This window comes from Triturus cristatus, chromosome 10, assembly GCF_964204655.1.
Source record: "Triturus cristatus chromosome 10, aTriCri1.1, whole genome shotgun sequence".
NCBI lineage: Eukaryota > Metazoa > Chordata > Amphibia > Caudata > Salamandridae > Triturus > Triturus cristatus.
In genome coordinates this window covers 3420906-3443252 of record NC_140593.1, presented here as the reverse complement: position 1 = coordinate 3443252, position 22347 = coordinate 3420906, and the positions used below count along the sequence as shown (strand labels likewise).

Below are 22347 nucleotides of genomic sequence, written 5' to 3'. Positions count from 1 at the left end.
TCATCCCCTTGTACCCCTAGGCTGTGACACACTGGTCTCTGTCCCACCTATTTTAGCTCCTCATCCCCTTGTACCCCTAGGCTGTGAAACACTGGCCTCTAGCCCACCTATACTAGCTCCTCATCCCCTTGTACCCCTAGGCTGTGCCACACTGGCCTCTGGCCCACCTATACTAGCTCCTCATCCCCTTGTACCCCTAGGCTGTGGCACACTGGCCTCTGTCCCACGTATACTAGCTCCTCATCCCCTTGTACCCCTAGGCTGTGACACACTGGTCTCTGTCCCACCTATATTAGCTCCTCATCCCCTTGTACCCCTAGGCTGTGAAACACTGGTCTCTGTCCCACCTATATTAGCTCCTCATCTCCTTGTACCCCTAGGCTGTGGCACACTGGCCTCTGTCCCACCTATATTAGCTCCTCATCCCCTTGTACCCCTAGGCTGTGCCACACTGGCCTCTGGCCCATCTATATTAGCTCCTCATCCCCTTGTACCCCTAGGCTGTGACACCCTGGCCTCTGTCCCACCTATATTAGCTCCTCATCCCCTTGTACCCCTAGGCTGTGAAACACTGGTCTCTGTCCCACCTATATTAGCTCCTCATCTCCTTGTACCCCTAGGCTGTGGCACACTGGCCTCTGTCCCACCTATATTAGCTCCTCATCCCCTTGTACCCCTAGGCTGTGCCACACTGGCCTCTGGCCCATCTATATTAGCTCCTCATCCCCTTGTACCCCTAGGCTGTGACACACTGGACTCTGTCCCACCTATTTTAGCTCCTCATCCCCTTGTACCCCTAGGCTGTGAAACACTGGCCTCTAGCCCACCTATACTAGCTCCTCATCCCCTTGTACCCCTAGGCTGTGCCACACTGGCCTCTGGCCCACCTATACTAGCTCCTCATCCCCTTGTACCCCTAGGCTGTGGCACACTGGCCTCTGTCCCACGTATACTAGCTCCTCATCCCCTTGTACCCCTAGGCTGTGACACACTGGTCTCTGTCCCACCTATATTAGCTCCTCATCCCCTTGTACCCCTAGGCTGTGAAACACTGGTCTCTGTCCCACCTATATTAGCTCCTCATCTCCTTGTACCCCTAGGCTGTGGCACACTGGCCTCTGTCCCACCTATATTAGCTCCTCATCCCCTTGTACCCCTAGGCTGTGCCACACTGGCCTCTGGCCCATCTATATTAGCTCCTCATCCCCTTGTACCCCTAGGCTGTGGAACACTGGCCTCTGTCCCTCCTATATTAGCTCCTCACCCCCTTGAAACCCTAGGCTGTGGAACACTGGCCTCTGGCCCACCTATACTAGCTCCTCATCCCCTTGTACCCCTAGGCTGTGGCACACTGGCCTCTGTCCCATCTATATTAGCTCCTCATTCCCTTGTACCCCTAGGCTGTGCCACACTGGCCTCTGTCCCACCCATATTAGCTCCTCATCCCCTTGTACCCCTAGGCTGTGACACACTGGCCTCTGCATCCCTCAATTTCCCAATTCTCTCCACAAACTCTTCCTAGGTCTCCCTTTTCAGAGGCTCTTCAGTCCCTTTTTCCACTTCCTGCACAATCATGTCTCTTTTTGCACTCTCTGGAGGCCTCAAGGCACGTCACTTCCTCTCCTGCGGTCAGCGGAAGTGGCTGCCTGTGTCTCATGCTTGACTCCATTAAACAATGTGGGCCCGATTCACAGAACTAACTAAAGACAAAATCCTAAAGTTACTACCATTTTGGTATTCACAGAAGGCACTTACTCATTTCAGTATTCACTGAAGTTAGGAGTCCTAACTTTAGGACTCCTAAATGCCTTCTGTGAATACCGAAGGTCTTAAAATTAGGATTTTTCTCAGTTTAGGACTCCTAACTATACTACTACTAAACTGAGAAAAGTCCTAATTTTAAGACTTTCGGTATTCACAGAGGCATTTAGGAGTCCTAAAGTTAGGATTCCTAACTTCTGTGAATACCAAAATGGTAGTAAGTTTAGGATTTTGTCTTTAGTTAGTTCTGTGAATCGGGCCCTGTGTGTCTTTCTGAGTCCTCTGGGGGGTTCTTGTGGGGTGGAGATGCGGGCATCAAGGGAAGTGGAGCTGTGATGTGCCGTGGCTCAGAGAGGTGCCAGTAACCTTTGAACCCACATGTGTTCTTTCCACAGGGGCCTCTGAACGCATTCCGAGAGCTGATACTGTCAGAATACCTGCGAGATGCAAAGGACAGTTTTCAGATCCGAGACAACATCCTGGAGCTTTTTGGGGACATTATCTTTACCGTTCAAAGTGTCGTGAGAGCAAGGTACCACAGAGGTAGGTCTAGCGCCTCAGTGCCAGACAGTAGAGATGTGAGCTACAAAGTTTATGTAGTGAATGGGTGAATGACAGAGTGCCCAAGAATCAGGAGCTGAAGAGGTGGATTCAAAGCGCTATGAAGCAGAGCTGCTAAGCACTCTGGGAAGCAGGCGCCACAGAGGCGAAGCTGGTCTGACCACAGGCTGAGGATCGATGAATCAAGCCCAGTGGTGTTTTGATGTCACAGTTCTAGTGTTGTAGCAATGTGTTGGGTCTCAGCCGATGGCGTTATCCCGCGGGGGCTCATGGGATGTCATCGCGGAGGCTCCATACAGGATTGTGCCCTTTGCCTGTGAGTGTGAGTTGATGCTGGTGGTTCCTGGGGCCGCTCGCTCCAGGCATCTTTCTACAGCTGCTGAAAAGCATTATGAAAAACCACGAGACCACCATCTTTCCAGACTTCTCCTCACACTTTCCGCTCTGCGCAAAACTATCGTTTTTCGTCATGAATATACACATTTCATACTTTATTTTAGCACTGCATGCATCTTGAATACAATTCGATCATTTGAATAAATATTCCTAATTCCTAATTGGTCCTTGGCAACTGGTAAAGGGAAGTTTAATATGGCTGGGACAAAACGTTCTTTGGGTTACCACCCCTTGGCAGACAAACAAAACCCTAAGGGCCATATGTAGGTAGCTAAATACCGGTCGGTAACGGCCGAAAATCGGTAATTTTCCCGTTACCGACCGGTATTTAGCCTATTCTAATGTAGGAGGCAGGTTTTAAGGATTCAGTAATTTACCGAATCGGTATTTTAAGAAATCGGTAAAATACCGAAACGGTAAATTACCGAATCCTTAAATCCTATGTAGGGAGCACTCAAGTGAGTGCATTTTTGGTTTCTGGATTCGTTATTTACTACCAACTACAAGTTGATGGTAAATACCGAATACCGTTTCAAAAGCAATTTTGTGCTTTTTTAAAAGTGCCATGTGGCAGACATACATGCGCCACATGTGCACACATGCACGATTCAGGGGTGCAACAGGATGTCAATGTGACACCCTGCCACCCTTGAATATGCTCCCCCTATTACCGATTCGGTATTTACCGAATCGGTAATCGTGAATGGCTTCCCATTCATTCCTATGGGCCTCCAGGCCAATAGAAATGAATGGGAAGGTATGCCTTAATACCGATACGGTAAATACCGAATCGATGATAACGAATATTACCGAATCGGTAAAATTTACCGATTTTTTACCTACATTCTATTTACAGATTCTTAAATACCGAATCGGTAAAATTCGGTATTTAGGAATCGGTAAATAGAAATTACCTACATATGGCCCTTGATCTTCTACACTCAGAACTCCTAGCATGTCTGGGATGCAATGTCACCCCCTTATGTTCCAATATCATCAAAACATGAGCAATTTACTTGTAAGTCCTTTGTAATGAAGTATATCATATACCCAGGGCCTGCACATTAAGTACTACTAGCGGGCCTGCAGCAGTGATTGTGCCACCCGCACAGTGCCCCTTTGAGCATTTCTCAGGCCTGCCACGGCAGAGACTGTGTGTGCAGTTTTACTGCCACTTCAACTTGGCATCTAAACCCCTTTGCCAAGCCTTAAACTCCCCTTTTATTACACAGAAAGAAATTAACCCTAAGGTGAGCCGTAGGTAGCCCATTAGACAGGTTGCTCTGTAAGTTGAAGGTAAGACATGTACTTTTAGATTTTTGTCATGTTATGGTAGTGAAAAACATCTAGATTCACTCTTCACTAGTGTGAGGCCTACGTCTCTCAGAGGTTAACATTGGGAATTCCTTATTAAACTTTTAAGCTGATTGAGAAGGAGTAGTTCTGACATATTTTATATCATGGACATGTTAATGATAAATCCTCTTTTTTGGTAAAGTTAGATTTAACATTACTGTTTTTGAAATGCCACTTTTACAGCTCTGTGTCCTGCAGCCTGTCTCTGATACACATCTGGGGTGAGTGACAGCAACACTTTGTGCATTCCCTCTAGATAGCCACAAACACAGGAAGGTTAGGTGTGTCTGAGCACTCATCTGCATTCTGATGGCTCTGCCTGGGCAGGATGTGAGGGAGGATCAGACACTTACACCGTAATGGGCATTGCCCTGTCCCCTCACAAAGGGCTGATTCCCCCCTGCAGCCCGAGCTGGGAAGAAAGGGCTTTTGTGCACTTCAAAGACCCTTCTTTGAAGTCAACCCCACTTCAAAGGCACAACTGGGTATAAGTACTAGGTCTCTGACCTCCTCAAATCAGACACTTCTGGACCTGTACAGAATCTCTGTCAGAAGAACTGCTGAGCTGCCACAAAGACTAACACTCTGTTGGGCTGCTGATCTGGAAGACCTGCTTTTTCTGCTGTGCTGCCTTGCTGCCTGCTGTTCTCTAACACTGCTGAGGGAGAGCTGGACTCTGCCTTGTAACCCAAGTGATCTTCAGGGGCTTGTTGGCTTGCTTCCTGTTGCTTGAGACTCAGGGCTATCAAAGTCTCCTGTGACTGGTTCATTGGAAGTGGCCCAGATACTTGCACATGAGAAATCGACACATATCCAGTCTACATGTAGAAGAACAGGTGCATCCACCCAGCCGTGAGAGTAGAACTGAAGCATCACTCGCAAGAAGCAATGCATCGTCTTGAGAGCCTGGCGCATCAGAACCGCGCATCACCACTGCAGCAGTGTTTAGAGATCAATACATCCCCTAGACTGCCTGGAGAAATCCAGAACATCACCTTCATGACCGACGCATCACAGCCGACGCATTGTCAACACCGCAGGATCGGCATCGAAGCTTCGCTCGACTGCGCCTCACATGTCGCTGTTGTGACCAGGATCAAGGTACTTGTTTCCCTAGGCCTGTGTGGCTCTTGTCCTCAGCCAGTGCTCCATCGTAGTCAGCTTGAACTGTTGACTTTACCACGGTCCAGCACGGCCAGATAAGTCCCATTGTAGCCTATTGCTTCTAAAAGCTAAATGCACATTTATTCTTTAAAAAATGTTATTACTACTACTACTACTTATTGGATTTTTATCTTTTGGTCTTGATTTATTTATACAATTATTGTCTATTCTCCGAAACCTGTGTGGAGTCTTTCTGTGGTGTTTTTATCGTGTTATTGTGTGTTGCACAACTACTTGACACCTTGCCTCTTTAGATAAGCCTGAGTGCTCTATGCCAAGCTACCAGAGGGTGAGCACAGGTTATCTTTTAGTGACATTTGACGTACCCTGAGTAGGATTGTGGTTCCTGCTTGGACACGGTCCAGACCTCTGCAAACCTGAATCCCAAGTTCTAACATGACCCATAAGCACCACCACTCCATGGCCTGCAAAGGGGGGACATTACCTAAAAAATTACAATGACAGCTCTGGGTTGAAGAAATGCCATCAATAATGATTCCATTAGTCACATGCAGGCAGGTCAATGAGTCCTATGGCGGGGACAGAGCAGGCTGAAAGTATGTTTGTTGTGAGCACCAAAAGAGCTAGCTTCAGACACATCTCTGCAACAGACTTGCAGTGCTGCCCTAAGCCAATTAATTGTAAATGAAGCCCTGTGTTGTGTCTGTTGTGGTCCTCTGGTGAGTGATATTCTTTACAAACCAAGGGGCATATTTCACAAACATTGGCGTGGGGCAGCACCGCAAGTGTTTTTGATGCACGGCTCTACGCCAGTTTAAAAGGGCGGGAGTGCACCCTATTTACGCGATACAGTGCATTCCTGGCCTTTCAGCCTGAGCCTGTGCACAATTTGGTGCCTGGCGCAAGGGTGTCTGCGTTGTTGGCAGGATTGATTTTGTACAGGAAGCGACACCTTGCTGCACAAAAACCATCCATGGAGGTGTTTTCCTCGTCCTATGTGTGGTGCAGAACGCAGCACACGCGGGAAGAGGAAAAAACAAGGAGAAATGAAAACATTTCTCCTCGTTACGCTCGACTCTGGGGAGGGGTAAGGTTTTGGCTCTGCCCCAGGTTTACGTGATGTTTGTAAATCTGAGGCAGGGTCAAAATCCATGGGTGTTGCGGGGGAACCCATTGACAGAGGAAAATGCCTGTAGTGATTATTTATGTGCAGGAAGGTGCCCTTCCTAGAGAAAAACAATCTCCCCACGACGCAGGCATCCTTGCACCATGGTGCAAGGCTGCCTGCGCCAGTGCATGGCAGCTGTTTGTGCGCCTGCGCAGGGGAGAGCACAGAGATGCGACATATTCTTGTAAATATATTGCATCCCTGTGCTTCGGAAGAGCCGCAGCGTGGCGCAGCCAAAGGGCTTGCGTTGCCACGCAACAGCAATTTCTTGTAAATCTGCCCCTTAGATTCTTTACATCTCGTTCACTTGATCACTTAAAATGGGTTGCCATGCTACTCTCTAATTTTGTGTCAAGCTCTGGACTGGCAAGACCCAGGGTACTGTTGCGCATAATTTCAACTGTCCTATGAGGGATTAAGGAGCTAATTCGTGTCATCCCAGGCCCCACCTCAATGACTCCTAGTGACCTGTGGAATAGCCTTTTGGCTCACAGATCCACTTTCTAGAGGTCTTTTTAGTTGTTTAAATCTTTAGGGTCGCCCTGTAGTTCTGCCTTCCACATTTGGTAATCAGGAACACTTCGGTTGACCTTTCCTGTGTCTGAAAACAGCACTTCATGTAGCTAAAATGTAAAGGCGGACTTCACCTCGTTCTGTATCAGCAGTAAGAGCTGAGTGATAACCAAACATGTCCTTTTAGCTCCTGTGGGGCCTGTAAACACCCGAATCAACAAGGAGAGCCACTGCCAAAAGCCATCAACATTGCGCTGGGCCACTCTAGAGTAGCTCAGCTCAGATGTCCCTCTTACTAAACCAATACAAAAACGACCTTAACTGGGAGCATGAGACAATCTCCATGATCCCTGGATCGTAATGTTTTCTGTTTTTCTGTGTTTGCCTTTTTATTTGGCGTTTTTTCCCCCTTTGTTGCCTATTTCTCTGTTGCCTCTGTTTTCTTGCCTTTTGCCTTTCATTCCTGCTGCCCCTGTAGCCCCTCCCCCAGTTTATTCCCGCTCCTCGCTCCTGCCTCCCAGCTGCTCCCCAACCCCTACTTAATGGCGGCCGCTGCGCGCCAAGGAGAGCAAGACCTCGGACTTCCTGGTCAGGGTTACTGCTCTCCCCTCGCGCAGCTCCGTCATTGAGGCACTGCCCTCATCGTCTTCTGGTAACCCAGATAGGTGTTGAGGCCCTCCTCCACACGCAGACTCCTGCCTGTGCCTCATCCCTGGTGGTCCAGTGGAAGAGCCTACTCTTCTGCTGGTCCATTCCGTGGGCGTCAGCTTTTTTTTGTCTTTTTCAGTTTTTCAGTTTTTATGTCTTTTCTGTTTTTGCCTTTTGATTCTGCCTTTTTTCCCCTATGTTGCCTATTTCTCAGTTGCCTCTGTTTTCTTGCCTTTTGCCTTTCTTTACCGCCACTGCTGCCCCTACGGTCCCTCCCCCAGCGTGTTCCCACTCACGCCTCCCAGCGGCTCACCCACTGACCCCTACTTAATGGCGGCTGCTGGACCCTGGTCCCCCGACCCCCCACACCATGACCCTGGCACCCTCCACGCACTCAACCCTGGATGCAACAACTGCCAGCTCTCGACACAGAGCAACTCCCAAGGCCCCTTCTCCTGATGACACTGTTGCACCTTCACCCACCTCCAGACCTAGACAGTCAACCCCAAGCCACCGAATGCCAGTGTATACAAACCCCTGAGCTGCATCCCATTGTTATGCACTAGATGTAGTAGAGTCCCCCATTGTTCTGTACTAGATGCAGTGGAATCTCCCTTTGTTATGTACTAGATGCGGTAGAATCCCTCATTGTTCTGTGCTAAAAGCAGTGGAGTCTCCCATTGTTCTATACTAAATGCAGTGGAATCTCCCATTGTTCTATACTAGATGCAGTGTAATCCTCCATTGTTCTGTGCTAGATGCAGTGGAATCTTCCATTGTTCTATACTAGATGCAGTGGAATCCCCCATTGTTCTGTACTAGATGTAGTAGAATCCCCCACTAGATGTAGTAGAATCCCCCATTGTTCTGTACTAGATGCAGCGGAATCTCCCTTTGTTATGTACTAGATGCAGTGGAATCCCCCATTGTTCTGTACTAGATGCAGTGGAGTCTCCCATTGATCTATACTAAATGCAGTGGAATCTCCCATTGTTCTATACTAGATGCAGTGGAATCCACCATTGTTCTGTGCTAGATGCAGTGGATTCTCCCATTGTTCTGTACTAGATGCAGTGGAATCTCCCGTTGTTCTGTACTAGATGCAGTGGAATCCCCCATTGTTCTGTACTAGATGCAGTGGAATCTCTCATTGTTCTGTGCTAGATGCAGTGGAATCTCCCATTGTTCTGTACTAGATGCAGTGGAATCTCCCATTGTTCTGTACTAGATGCAGTGGAATCCCCCATTGTTCTGTGCTAGATGCAGTGGAATCCCCCATTGTTCTGTGCTAGATGCAGTGGAATCCCCCATTGTTCTGTACTAGATGCAGTGGAATCTCTCATTGTTCTGTGCTAGATGCAGTGGAATCTCCCTTTGTTCTGTACTAGATGCAGTGGAATCCCCCATTGTTCTGTGCTAGATGCAGTGTAATCCTCCATTGTTCTGTGCTAGATGCAGTGGAATCCCCCATTGTTCTGTGCTAGATGCGGTAGAATCCCTCATTGTTCTGTACTAGATGCAGTGGAATCCCCCATTGTTCTGTGCTAGATGCAGTGGAATCTCTCATTTTCTGTACTAGATGCAGTGGAATCCCCCATTGTCCTGTGCTAGATGCAGTGGAATCTCCCTTTGTTCTGTACTAGATGCAGTGGAATCCCCCATTGTTCTGTGCTAGATGCAGTGTAATCCTCCATTGTTCTGTGCTAGATGCAGTGGAATCCCCCATTGTTCTGTGCTAGATGCAGTGGCGTCTCTCATTGTTCTGTACTAGATGCAGTGGAATCCCCCATTGTTCTGTGCTAGATGCAGTGGAATCTCTCATTTTCTGTACTAGATGCAGTGGAATCCCCCATTGTCCTGTGCTAGATGCAGTGGAATCTCTCATTGTTCTGTGCTAGATGCAGTGGAATCTCCCATTGTTCTGTACTAGATGCAGTGGAATCCCCCATTGTTTTGTGCTAGATGCAGTGTAATCCCCCATTGTTCTGTGCTAGATGCAGTGGAATCCCCCATTGTTCTGTGCTAGATGCGGTAGAATCCCCCATTGTTCTGTACTAGATGCAGTGGAATCCCCCATTGTTCTGTGCTAGATGCAGTGGAATCTCTCATTGTTCTGTACTAGATGCAGTGGAATCCCCCATTGTTCTGTGCTAGATGCAGTGGAATCTCTCATTGTTCTGTACTAGATGTAGTAGAATCCCCCACTAGATGTAGTAGAATCCCCCATTGTTCTGTACTAGATGCAGCGGAATCTCCCTTTGTTATGTACTAGATGCAGTGGAATCCCCCATTGTTCTGTACTAGATGCAGTGGAGTCTCCCATTGTTCTATACTAAATGCAGTGGAATCTCCCATTGTTCTATACTAGATGCAGTGGAATCCACCATTGTTCTGTGCTAGATGCAGTGGATTCTCCCATTGTTCTGTACTAGATGCAGTGGAATCTCCCATTGTTCTGTACTAGATGCAGTGGAATCCCCCATTGTTCTGTACTAGATGCAGTGGAATCTCTCATTGTTCTGTGCTAGATGCAGTGGAATCTCCCATTGTTCTGTACTAGATGCAGTGGAATCTCCCATTGTTCTGTACTAGATGCAGTGGAATCCCCCATTGTTTTGTGCTAGATGCAGTGGAATCCCCCATTGTTCTGTGCTAGATGCAGTGGAATCCCCCATTGTTCTGTACTAGATGCAGTGGAATCTCTCATTGTTCTGTGCTAGATGCAGTGGAATCTCCGATTGTTCTGTACTAGATGCAGTGGAATCCCCCATTGTTCTGTGCTAGATGCAGTGTAATCCTCCATTGTTCTGTGCTAGATGCAGTGGAATCCCCCATTGTTCTGTGCTAGATGCGGTAGAATCCCTCATTGTTCTGTGCTAGATGCAGTGGAATCCCCCATTGTTCTGTGCTAGATGCAGTGGCGTCTCTCATTGTTCTGTACTAGATGCAGTGGAATCCCCCATTGTTCTGTGCTAGATGCAGTGGAATCTCTCATTTTCTGTACTAGATGCAGTGGAATCTCCCATTGTTCTGTGCTAGATGCAGTGGAATCCCCCATTGTTCTGTGCTAGATGCAGTGGAATCCCCCATTGTTCTGTACTAGATGCAGTGGAATCCCCCATTGTTCTGTGCTAGATGCAGTGGAATCCCCCATTGTTCTGTACTAGATGCAGTGGAATCTCTCATTGTTCTGTACTAGATGCAGTGGAATCCCCAATTGTTCTGTGCTAGATGCAGTGGAATCTCTCATTGTTCTGTGCTAGATGCAGTGGAATCCCCCATTGTTCTGTACTAGATGCAGTGGAATCCCCCATTGTTCTGTGCTAGATGCAGTGGAATCTCTCATTGTTCTGTGCTAGATGCAGTGGAATCTCCCATTGTTCTGTACTAGATGCAGTGGAATCCCCCATTGTTCTGTGCTAGATGCAGTGTAATCCCCCATTGTTCTGTGCTAGATGCAGTGGAATCCCCCATTGTTCTGTGCTAGATGCAGTAGAATCCCCCATTGTTCTGTACTAGATGCAGTGGAATCCCCCATTGTTCTGTGCTAGATGCAGTGGAATCTCTCATTGTTCTGTACTAGATGCAGTGGAATCCCCCATTGTTCTGTGCTAGATGCAGTGGAATCTCTCATTGTTCTGTACTAGATGCAGTGGAATCTCCCATTGTTCTGTGCTAGATGCAGTGGAATCCCCCATTGTTCTGTGCTAGATGCAGTGGAATCCCCCATTGTTCTGTACTAGATGCAGTGGAATCCCCCAGTGTTCTGTACTAGATGCAGTGGAATCCCCCATTGTTCTGTGCTAGATGCAGTGGAATCCCCCATTGTTCTGTACTAGATGCAGTGGAATCCCCCATTGTTCTGTACTAGATGCAGTGGAATCTCTCATTGTTCTGTGCTAGATGCAGTCGAATCTCCCATTGTTCTGTACTAGATGCAGTGGAATCCCCCATTGTTCTGTGCTAGATGCAGTGGCGTCTCTCATTGTTCTGTGCTAGATGCAGTGGAATCTCCCATTGTTCTGTACTAGATGCAGTGGAATCCCCCATTGTTCTGTGCTAGATGCAGTGTAATCCCCCATTGTTTTGTGCTAGATGCAGTGGAATCCCCCATTGTTCTGTGCTAGAAGCGGTAGAATCCCCCATTGTTCTGTACTAGATGCAGTGGAATCCCCCATTGTTCTGTGCTAGATGCAGTGGAATCTCTCATTGTTCTGTACTAGATGCAGTGGAATCTCCCATTGTTCTGTGCTAGATGCAGTGGAATCCCCCATTGTTCTGTGCTAGATGCAGTGGAATCCCCCATTGTTCTGTACTAGATGCAGTGGAATCCCCCAGTGTTCTGTACTAGATGCAGTGGAATCCCCCATTGTTCTGTGCTAGATGCAGTGGAATCCCCCATTGTTCTGTACTAGATGCAGTGGAATCCCCCATTGTTCTGTACTAGATGCAGTGGAATCTCTCATTGTTCTGTGCTAGATGCAGTGGAATCTCCCATTGTTCTGTACTAGATGCAGTGGAATCCCCCATTGTTCTGTGCTAGATGCAGTGGCGTCTCTCATTGTTCTGTGCTAGATGCAGTGGAATCTCCCATTGTTCTGTACTAGATGCAGTGGAATCCCCCATTGTTCTGTGCTAGATGCAGTGTAATCCCCCATTGTTTTGTGCTAGATGCAGTGGAATCCCCCATTGTTCTGTGCTAGATGTGGTAGAATCCCCCATTGTTCTGTACTAGATGCAGTGGAATCCCCCATTGTTCTGTGCTAGATGCAGTGGAACCTCTCATTGTTCTGTACTAGATGCAGTGGAATCCCCCATTGTTCTGTGCTAGATGCAGTGGAATCTCTCATTGTTCTGTACTAGATGTAGTAGAATCCCCCACTAGATGTAGTAGAATCCCCCATTGTTCTGTACTAGATGCAGCGGAATCTCCCTTTGTTATGTACTAGATGCAGTGAAATCCCCCATTGTTCTGTACTAGATGCAGTGGAGTCTCCCATTGTTCTATACTAAATGCAGTGGAATCTCCCATTGTTCTATACTAGATGCAGTGGAATCCACCATTGTTCTGTGCTAGATGCAGTGGATTCTCCCATTGTTCTGTACTAGATGCAGTGGAATCTCCCATTGTTCTGTACTAGATGCAGTGGAATCCCCCATTGTTCTGTACTAGATGCAGTGGAATCTCTCATTGTTCTGTGCTAGATGCAGTGGAATCTCCCATTGTTCTGTACTAGATGCAGTGGAATCTCCCATTGTTCTGTACTAGATGCAGTGGAATCCCCCATTGTTCTGTGCTAGATGCAGTGGAATCCCCCATTGTTCTGTGCTAGATGCAGTGGAATCCCCCATTGTTCTGTACTAGATGCAGTGGAATCTCTCATTGTTCTGTGCTAGATGCAGTGGAATCTCCCATTGTTCTGTACTAGATGCAGTGGAATCCCCCATTGTTCTGTGCTAGATGCAGTGGAATCCCCCATTGTTCTGTGCTAGATGCGGTAGAATCCCTCATTGTTCTGTGCTAGATGCAGTGGAATCCTCCATTGTTCTGTGCTAGATGCAGTGGCGTCTCTCATTGTTCTGTACTAGATGCAGTGGAATCCCCCATTGTTCTGTGCTAGATGCAGTGGAATCTCTCATTTTCTGTACTAGATGCAGTGGAATCTCCCATTGTTCTGTGCTAGATGCAGTGGAATCCCCCATTGTTCTGTGCTAGATGCAGTGGAATCCCCCATTGTTCTTTACTAGATGCAGTGGAATCCCCCATTGTTCTGTGCTAGATGCAGTGGAATCCCCCATTGTTCTGTACTAGATGCAGTGGAATCTCTCATTGTTCTGTACTAGATGCAGTGGAATCCCCCATTGTTCTGTGCTAGATGCAGTGGAATCTCTCATTGTTCTGTGCTAGATGCAGTGGAATCCCCCATTGTTCTGTACTAGATGCAGTGGAATCCCCCATTGTTCTGTGCTAGATGCAGTGGAATCTCTCATTGTTCTGTGCTAGATGCAGTGGAATCTCCCATTGTTCTGTACTAGATGCAGTGGAATCCCCCATTGTTCTGTGCTAGATGCAGTGTAATCCCCCATTGTTCTGTGCTAGATGCAGTGGAATCCCCCATTGTTCTGTGCTAGATGCGGTAGAATCCCCCATTGTTCTGTACTAGATGCAGTGGAATCCCCCATTGTTCTGTGCTAGATGCAGTGGAATCTCCCATTGTTCTGTGCTAGATGCAGTGGAATCCCCCATTGTTCTGTGCTAGATGCAGTGGAATCTCTCATTGTTCTGTACTAGATGCAGTGGAATCTCCCATTGTTCTGTGCTAGATGCAGTGGAATCCCCCATTGTTCTGTGCTAGATGCAGTGGAATCCCCCATTGTTCTGTACTAGATGCAGTGGAATCCCCCAGTGTTCTGTACTAGATGCAGTGGAATCCCCCATTGTTCTGTGCTAGATGCAGTGGAATCCCCCATTGTTCTGTACTAGATGCAGTGGAATCTCTCATTGTTCTGTACTAGATGCAGTGGAATCTCCCATTGTTCTGTACTAGATGCAGTGGAATCTCCCATTGTTCTGTACTAGATGCAGTGGAATCCCCCATTGTTCTGTGCTAGATGCAGTGGAATCCCCCATTGTTCTGTGCTGGATGCAGTGGAATCCCCCATTGTTCTGTACTAGATGCAGTGGAATCTCTCATTGTTCTGTGCTAGATGCAGTGGAATCTCCCATTGTTCTGTACTAGATGCAGTGGAATCCCCCATTGTTCTGTGCTAGATGCAGTGTAATCCTCCATTGTTTTGTGCTAGATGCAGTGGAATCCCCCATTGTTCTGTGCTAGATGCGGTAGAATCCCTCATTGTTCTGTGCTAGATGCAGTGGAATCCCCCATTGTTCTGTGCTAGATGCAGTGGCGTCTCTCATTGTTCTGTACTAGATGCAGTGGAATCCCCCATTGTTCTGTGCTAGATGCAGTGGAATCTCTCATTTTCTGTGCTAGATGCAGTGGAATCTCCCATTGTTCTGTACTAGATGCAGTGGAATCCCCCATTGTTCTGTGCTAGATGCAGTGGAATCCCCCATTGTTCTGTGCTAGATGCAGTGGAATCCCCCATTGTTCTGTGCTAGATGCAGTAGAATCCCCCATTGTTCTGTACTAGATGCAGTGGAATCCCCCATTGTTCTGTGCTAGATGCAGTGGAATCTCTCATTGTTCTGTACTAGATGCAGTGGAATCCCCCATTGTTCTGTGCTAGATGCAGTGGAATCTCTCATTGTTCTGTACTAGATGCAGTGGAATCTCCCATTGTTCTGTGCTAGATGCAGTGGAATCCCCCATTGTTCTGTGCTAGATGCAGTGGAATCCCCCATTGTTCTGTACTAGATGCAGTGGAATCCCCCAGTGTTCTGTACTAGATGCAGTGGAATCCCCCATTGTTCTGTGCTAGATGCAGTGAAATCCCCCATTGTTCTGTACTAGATGCAGTGGAATCTCTCATTGTTCTGTACTAGATGCAGTGGAATCCCCCATTGTTCTGTGCTAGATGCAGTGGAATCTCTCATTGTTCTGTGCTAGATGCAGTGGAATCCCCCATTGTTCTGTACTAGATGCAGTGGAATCCCCCATTGTTCTGTGCTAGATGCAGTGGAATCCCCCATTGTTCTGTACTAGATGCAGTGGAATCTCCCATTGTTCTGTACTAGATGCAGTGGAATCCCCCATTGTTCTGTGCTAGATGCAGTGAAATCCCCCATTGTTCTGTGCTAGATGCAGTGGAATCTCTCATTGTTCTGTACTAGATGCAGTGGAATCCCCCATTGTTCTGTGCTAGATGCAGTGGAATCTCTCATTGTTCTGTGCTAGATGCAGTGGAATCCCCCATTGTTCTGTACTAGATGCAGTGGATTCTCCCATTGTTCTGTACTAGATGCAGTGGAATCTCCCATTGTTCTGTACTAGATGCAGTGGAATCCCCCATTGTTCTGTACTAGATGCAGTGGAATCTCCCATTGTTCTGTACTAGATGCAGTGGAATCCCCCATTGTTCTGTGCTAGATGCAGTGAAATCCCCCATTGTTCTGTGCTAGATGCAGTGGAATCTCTCATTGTTCTGTACTAGATGCAGTGGAATCCCCAATTGTTCTGTGCTAGATGCAGTGGAATCCCCCATTGTTCTGTGCTAGATGCAGTGGAATCTCTCATTGTTCTGTGCTAGATGCAGTGGAATCCCCCATTGTTCTGTACTAGATGCAGTGGATTCTCCCATTGTTCTGTACTAGATGCAGTGGAATCTCCCATTGTTCTGTACTAGATGCAGTGGAATCCCCCATTGTTCTGTGCTAGATGCAGTGGAATCTCTCATTGTTCTGTGCTAGATGCAGTGGAATCTCCCATTGTTCTGTGCTAGATGCAGTGGAATCCCACATTGTTCTGTACTAGATGCAGTGGAATCCCCCATTGTTCTGTGCTAGATGCAGTGGAATCCCCCATTGTTCTGTACTAGATGCAGTGGAATCCCCCATTGTTCTGTGCTAGATGCAGTGGAATCCCCCATGGTACTGCATTATGATCCCTTGTTCAATACAGTTGTGATTTATTTTAGTATTTTTGAAATGTATAAGGCATACAAATACCCAAAGGGCCTCCGGGTGCTAGTAGGAAATGGACGAATAATGAAAAAGCAGAGCCCCCCCCCCTTCTTTCATGCTGGCCATAGGAGAATCCCCAGGTTTCCTTGCTCGCTACACCAAACTCTCCCATTCCTCCGTGCTAGTTATACAAAGTAAAAAGCATTCCAAGATAGCCCTCCATGCATGCTCATGAATTTGCATGCCTGGACTCGTTTCCATGAATCAAATCCAATATGTGATCTGGAAGAAGCTGGAGTTTGGGGTGTGGCTGGGCGGGGAGCCAGTATTAAAATTAAAAGACCTGAGTGGGATAAGAGTTGAACAGGGAGAACAAGAGGCTGAGAGGTAGAAAACATTGTCCCTCAGGCACTGGAATGGAAGATCCTAACCTCAGCAGCGGAAGGATGCAGCTCACCCTTCAAAAGATGGTGAGGCTGACATACTACTTTGGTAGGACAAACAAAAGAACTGGTGCAAAGGCCAACGAAGCAGGGTCCGGAGACAGACAAAAAACCGACTGAAACCTGAGCAAGTGACTCCCCCAGATTCACAATTCAGTTTTTTGTTGAAAATGTGTCCTTTTCTGTGTCAAAATACATTGTTGCCTGCCACAAGAGAATTACTAGACAGATCAATACAATCGCCTGGAGGTTCTGACGCAGTCTTATCTACTAAGATACCCAGACCAGGCTTTACATCAAAAACTAATGGCCCCTTGAAGCAGGCTTTAACAAGAGGAAGTGTGTCTATTTATTCACAAAACCCAGGTTTTGCACAGCAACAAAACCCAGGCATTGCACAGCAACAAAACCCAAGCATTGCACAGCAACCAAAACACAGGCATTGCACAGCAACAAACCAGAGGCATTGCACAGCAACAAACCAGAGGCATTGCACAGCAACAAAACACATGCATTGCACAGCAACAAAACACAGGCATTGCACAGCAACAACACCCAGGCATTGCACAGCAAAAAAAAAACAGGCATTGCACAGCAACAACAACACCTAGGCATTGCACAGCAACAACACCCAGGCATTGCACAGCAACAAAACCCAGGCATTGCACAGCAACAAAACACAGGCATTGCACAACAACAAAATCCAGGCATTGCAGAGCTACAAAACCCAGGCATTTCACAGCAACAAAACCCAGGCATTGCACAGCAACAAAACAAAGACATTGCACAGCAACAACACCCAGGCATTGACAGCAACAAACCCCAGGCATTGCACAGCAACAAAACCCAGGCATTGCACAGCAACACACTCCAGGCATTGAACAACAACAAAACGCAGGCATTGCACAGCAACAAATTCAGGCATTGACAGCAACAAATCCCAGGCATTGCCCAGCAACAACACCCAGGCATTGACAGCACAACCCCAGGCATTGCACAGCAACAAAACCAAGGCATTGCACAGCAAAAACAAACAGTCATTGCACAACAACAAAACCCAGGCATTGCACAGCAACAAATTCAGGCATTGACAGCAACAAACCCCAGGCATTGCACAGCAACAATCCCCAGGCATTGCACAGCAACAACACCCAGGCATTGCACAGCAACAAAACCCAGGCAGTGCATAGCAACAAAACACAAGCATTGCACAGCAACAAAACCCAGGCATTGCACAACAACAAAACCCCAGATTCACAATCTAGTTTTGTGTTGAAAATGTGTCCTTTTCTGTGTCAAGATAAATCGTTACCTGCCACAAGAGCATTACTAGACAGATCAACACAATCACCTAGAGGGTTTGACGCAGTCTTATCTACTAAGATATCCAGACCAGGCTTTACTTAAAAATCTAATGGCCCTTGAAGCAGGCTTTAACAAGAGGAACTCTGTCTATTTATTTGCAAAACCCAGGCATTGCACACCAATAAAATGCAGGCATTGCACAGCAACAAAACCCAGGCATTGCACAGCAACAAAACTCAGGCATTGCACAGCAACAAAACACAGGCATTGCACAGCAACAAAACCCAGGCATTGCACAGCAACAAAGGCCAGACATCGCACAGCAACAAAACCCAGGCATTGCACAGCACCAAAACCCAGGAATTGCACAGCAACAAAATCCAAGCATTGCACAGGGACAAAACCTAGGCATTGACAGCGACAAAACCAAGGCATTGAGAGCAACAAAACCCAGGCATTGAACAGCAAAATACCCAGGCATTGACAGCAACAAACCCCAGGTATTGCACAGCAACAAAACACAGGCATTGCACAGCAACAAAACCCAGGCATTGCACAGCAACATAACCCAGGCATTGCACAGCAACAAAATCCTGGCATTGACAGCAACAAACCCCAGGCATTGCACAGCAACAAAACCCAGGCATTGCAAAGCAACAGAATCCAGGCATTGAACAGCAATGAAATCCAGGCATTGCACAGCAACAAAATCCAGGCATTGCACAGCAACAAAACCCAGGCATTGCACAGCAACACAACTCAGGCATTGCACATCAACATAACCCAGGCATTGCACAGCAGCAAAATCCAGGCATTAACAGCAACGAAACCCAGGCATTGCACAGCAACAAAACACAGGCATTGCACATCAACAAAATCCAGGCATTGACAGCAACAACACCCAGGCATGACAGCAACTAACCCCAGGCATTGCACAGCAACAACACCCAGGCATTGCACAGCAACAAATACCCAGGCAGTGCATAGCAACAAAACCCAAGCATTGCACAGTAACAATACCCAGGCATTACACAACAACAAAACCCCAGATTCACAATCCAGTTTTGTGTTGAAAATGTGTCCTTTTCTGTGCCAAGATACATCGTTGCCTGCCACAAGAGCATTACTAGACAGATCAACACAATCACCTAGAGGGTTTGACCCAGTCTTATCTACTAAGATACCCAGACCAGGCTTTACTTCAAAAACTAATGGCCCCTTGAAGCAGGCTTTAACAAGAGGAACTCTGTCTATTTATTCGTAAAACCCAGGCATTGCACAACAATAAAATGCAGGCATTGCACAGCAACAAAACCCATGCATTCCACAGCAAAAAAACTCAGGCATCGCACAGCAACAAAACCCAGGCATTGCACAGCAACAAAACCCAGGAATTGCACAGCAACAAAATCCAAGCATTCCACAGCGACAAAACCTAGGCATTGACAGCGACAAAACCAAGGCGTTGAGAGCAACAAAACCCAGGCATTGAACAGCAAAAACACCCAGGCATTGACAGCAACAAACCTCAGGTATTGCACAGCAACAGAACACAGGCATTGCACAGCAACAAAACCCAGGCATTGCACAGCAACATAACCCAGGTATTGCACAGCAACAAAATCCAGGCATTGACAGCAACAAACCCCAGGCATTGCGCAGCAACAAAACCCAGGCATTGCAAAGCAACATAATCCAGGCATTGAACAGCAATGAAACCCAGGCATTGCACAGCAACAAAATCCAGGCATTGCACAGCAACAAAACACAGGTATTGCACAGCAAAAAAACCCAGGCATTGCACAGCAACATAACCCAGGCATTCCACAGCAACAAAATCCAGCCATTGACAGCAACAAACCCCGGCATTGCACAGCAACAAAGCCCAGGCATTGCAAAGCAACAGAATCCAGGCATTGAGCAGCAACGAAACCCAGGCATTGACAGCAACAAACCCCAGACATTGCACAGCAACAAAACACAGGCATTTCACAGCAACAAAACCCAGGCATTGCACAGCAACAAAACCCAGGCATTGCACAGCAACATAACCCAGGCATTGCACAGCAACAACACCCAGGCATTGCACAGCAACAAAACCCAGGCATTGCACAGCAACAAAATCCAGGCATTGCACAGCAACAAAACACAGGCATTGCACATCAACAAAATCCAGGCATTGTCAGCAACAACACCCAGGCATGACAGCCATAAACCCCAGGCATTGCACAGCAACAACACCAAGGCATTGCACAGCAACAAAACCCAGGCAGTGCACAGCAACAAAACCCAAGCATTGCACAGCAACAAAACCCAGGCATTGCACAACAAGAAAACCCCAGATTCACAATCCAGTTTTGTGTTGAAAATGTTTCCTTTTCTGTGTCAAGATACATCGTTGCCTGCCACAAGAGGATTACTAGACAGATCAACACAATCACCTAGAGGGTTTGACACAGTCTTATCTACTAAGATACCCAGACCAGGCTTTACTTCAAAAACGAATGGCCCCTTGAAGCAGGCTTTAACATGAGGAACTCTGTCTATTTATTTGCAAAACCCAGGCATTTGCAACAATAAAATGCAGGCATTGTACAGCAACAAAACTCAGGCATTGCAAAGCAACAAAACACAGGCATTGCACAGCAACAAACACCAGGCATTGCACAGCAACAAAACACAGGCATTGCACAGCAACATAACCCAGGCATTCCACAGCAACAAAATCCAGGCATTGACAGCAACAAACCCCGGGCATTGCACAGCAACAAAACCCAGGCATTGCACAGCAACATAACCCAGGCATTCCACAGCAACAAAATCCAGGCATTGACAGCAACAAACCCCAGGCATTGCACAGCCATGAAACCCAGGCATTGCACAGCAACAACATCCAGGCATTGCACAGCAACAAAACCCAGGCATTGCACAGCAACAAAACCCAGGCATTGCACAGCAACATAACCCAGGCATTCCACAGCAACAAAATCCAGGCATTGACAGCAACAAACCCCAGACATTGCACAGCAACAAAACCCAGGCATTGCAAAGTGACAGAATCCAGGCATTGAGCAGCAACGAAACCCAGGCATTGCACAGCAACATAACCCAGGCATTGCACAGCAACAAAACACAGGCATTGCACAGCAACAAAACCCAGGCATTGCACAGCAACATAACCCAGGCATTGCACAGCAACAACACCCAGGAATTGACAGCAACAAACCCCAGGCATTGCACAGCAACAAAACCCAGGCATTGCAAACAACAGAATCCAGGCATTTAACAGCAACGAAACCCAGGCATTGCACAGCAACAAAATCCAGGCACTGCACAGCAACAACACACAGGCATTGCACATCAACAAAATCCAGGCATTGTCAGCAACAACACCCAGGCATGACAGCAACAAACCCCAGGCATTGCACAGCAACAACACCAAGGCATTGCACAGCAACAATACCCAGGCAGTGCATAGCAACAAAACCCAAGCATTGCACAGCAACAAAACGCAGGCATTGCACAACAACAAAACCCCAGATTCACAATCCAGTTTTGTGTTGAAAATGTGTCCTTTTCTGTGTCAAGATACATCGTTGCCTGCCCTAAGAGCATTACTAGACAGATGAACACAATCACCTAGAGGGTTTGACGCAGTCTTATCTACTAAGATACCCAGACCAGGCTTAACTTCAAAAACGAATGGCCCCTTGAAGCAGGCTTTAACAAGAGGAACTCTGTCTATTTATTTGCAAAACCCAGGCATTGCACAACAATAAAATGCAGGCATTGCACAGCAACAAAACTCAGGCATCGCAAAGCAACAAAACTCAGGCATTGCACAGCAACAAAACACAGGCATTGCACAGCAACAAACCCCAGGCATTGCACAGCAACAAAACCTAGGCATTGCACAGCAACAAACCCCAGGCATTGCACAGCAACAAAACCCAGGCTTTGACAGCAACTAAACCCAGGCATTGCACAGCAACAACACCCAGGCATTGACAGCAACAAACCCCAGGCATTGCACAGCAACAAAACACAGGCATTGCACTGCAACAAAACAATGGCATTGCACAGCAACAAAACCCAGGTATTGCACAGCAACAAAACCCAGGCATTGCACAGCAACAAAACCCAGACATTGCACAACAACAAAACCTAGGCATTGCACAGCAACAACACCCATGCATTAACAGCAACAAACCCCAGGCATTGCACAGCAACAAAAAAAAGGCATTGCACTGCAACAAAATCCTGGCATTGCACAGCAAAAAAACCCAAGCATTGCACAGCAACAAAACCCAGGCATTGCACAGCAACAAAACCCCAGATTCACAATCTAGTTTTGTGTTGAAAATGTGTCCTTTTCTGTGTCAAAATACATTGTTGCCTGCCACAAGAGCATTAGTAGACAGATCACCACAATCACCTAGAGTGTCTGATGCAGTCTTATCTACTAAGATACCCAGACCAGGATTTAC

The 22347-nt window shown here is 47.1% G+C and overlaps 1 protein-coding gene across 1 annotated transcript in view; it reads left to right on the top strand.

The window, feature by feature from the left end:
* Positions 1–22347, top strand: part of LOC146788701 (fatty acyl-CoA hydrolase precursor, medium chain-like) — a 328083-nt gene that overhangs the window by 244576 nt on the left and 61160 nt on the right. Inside the window, exon 10 of the mRNA XM_085630306.1 lies at positions 2157–2304. Within this exon, the coding sequence (XP_085486432.1) occupies positions 2157–2304 (148 nt within the window). The remainder of the gene's footprint in view (positions 1–2156; positions 2305–22347) is intronic.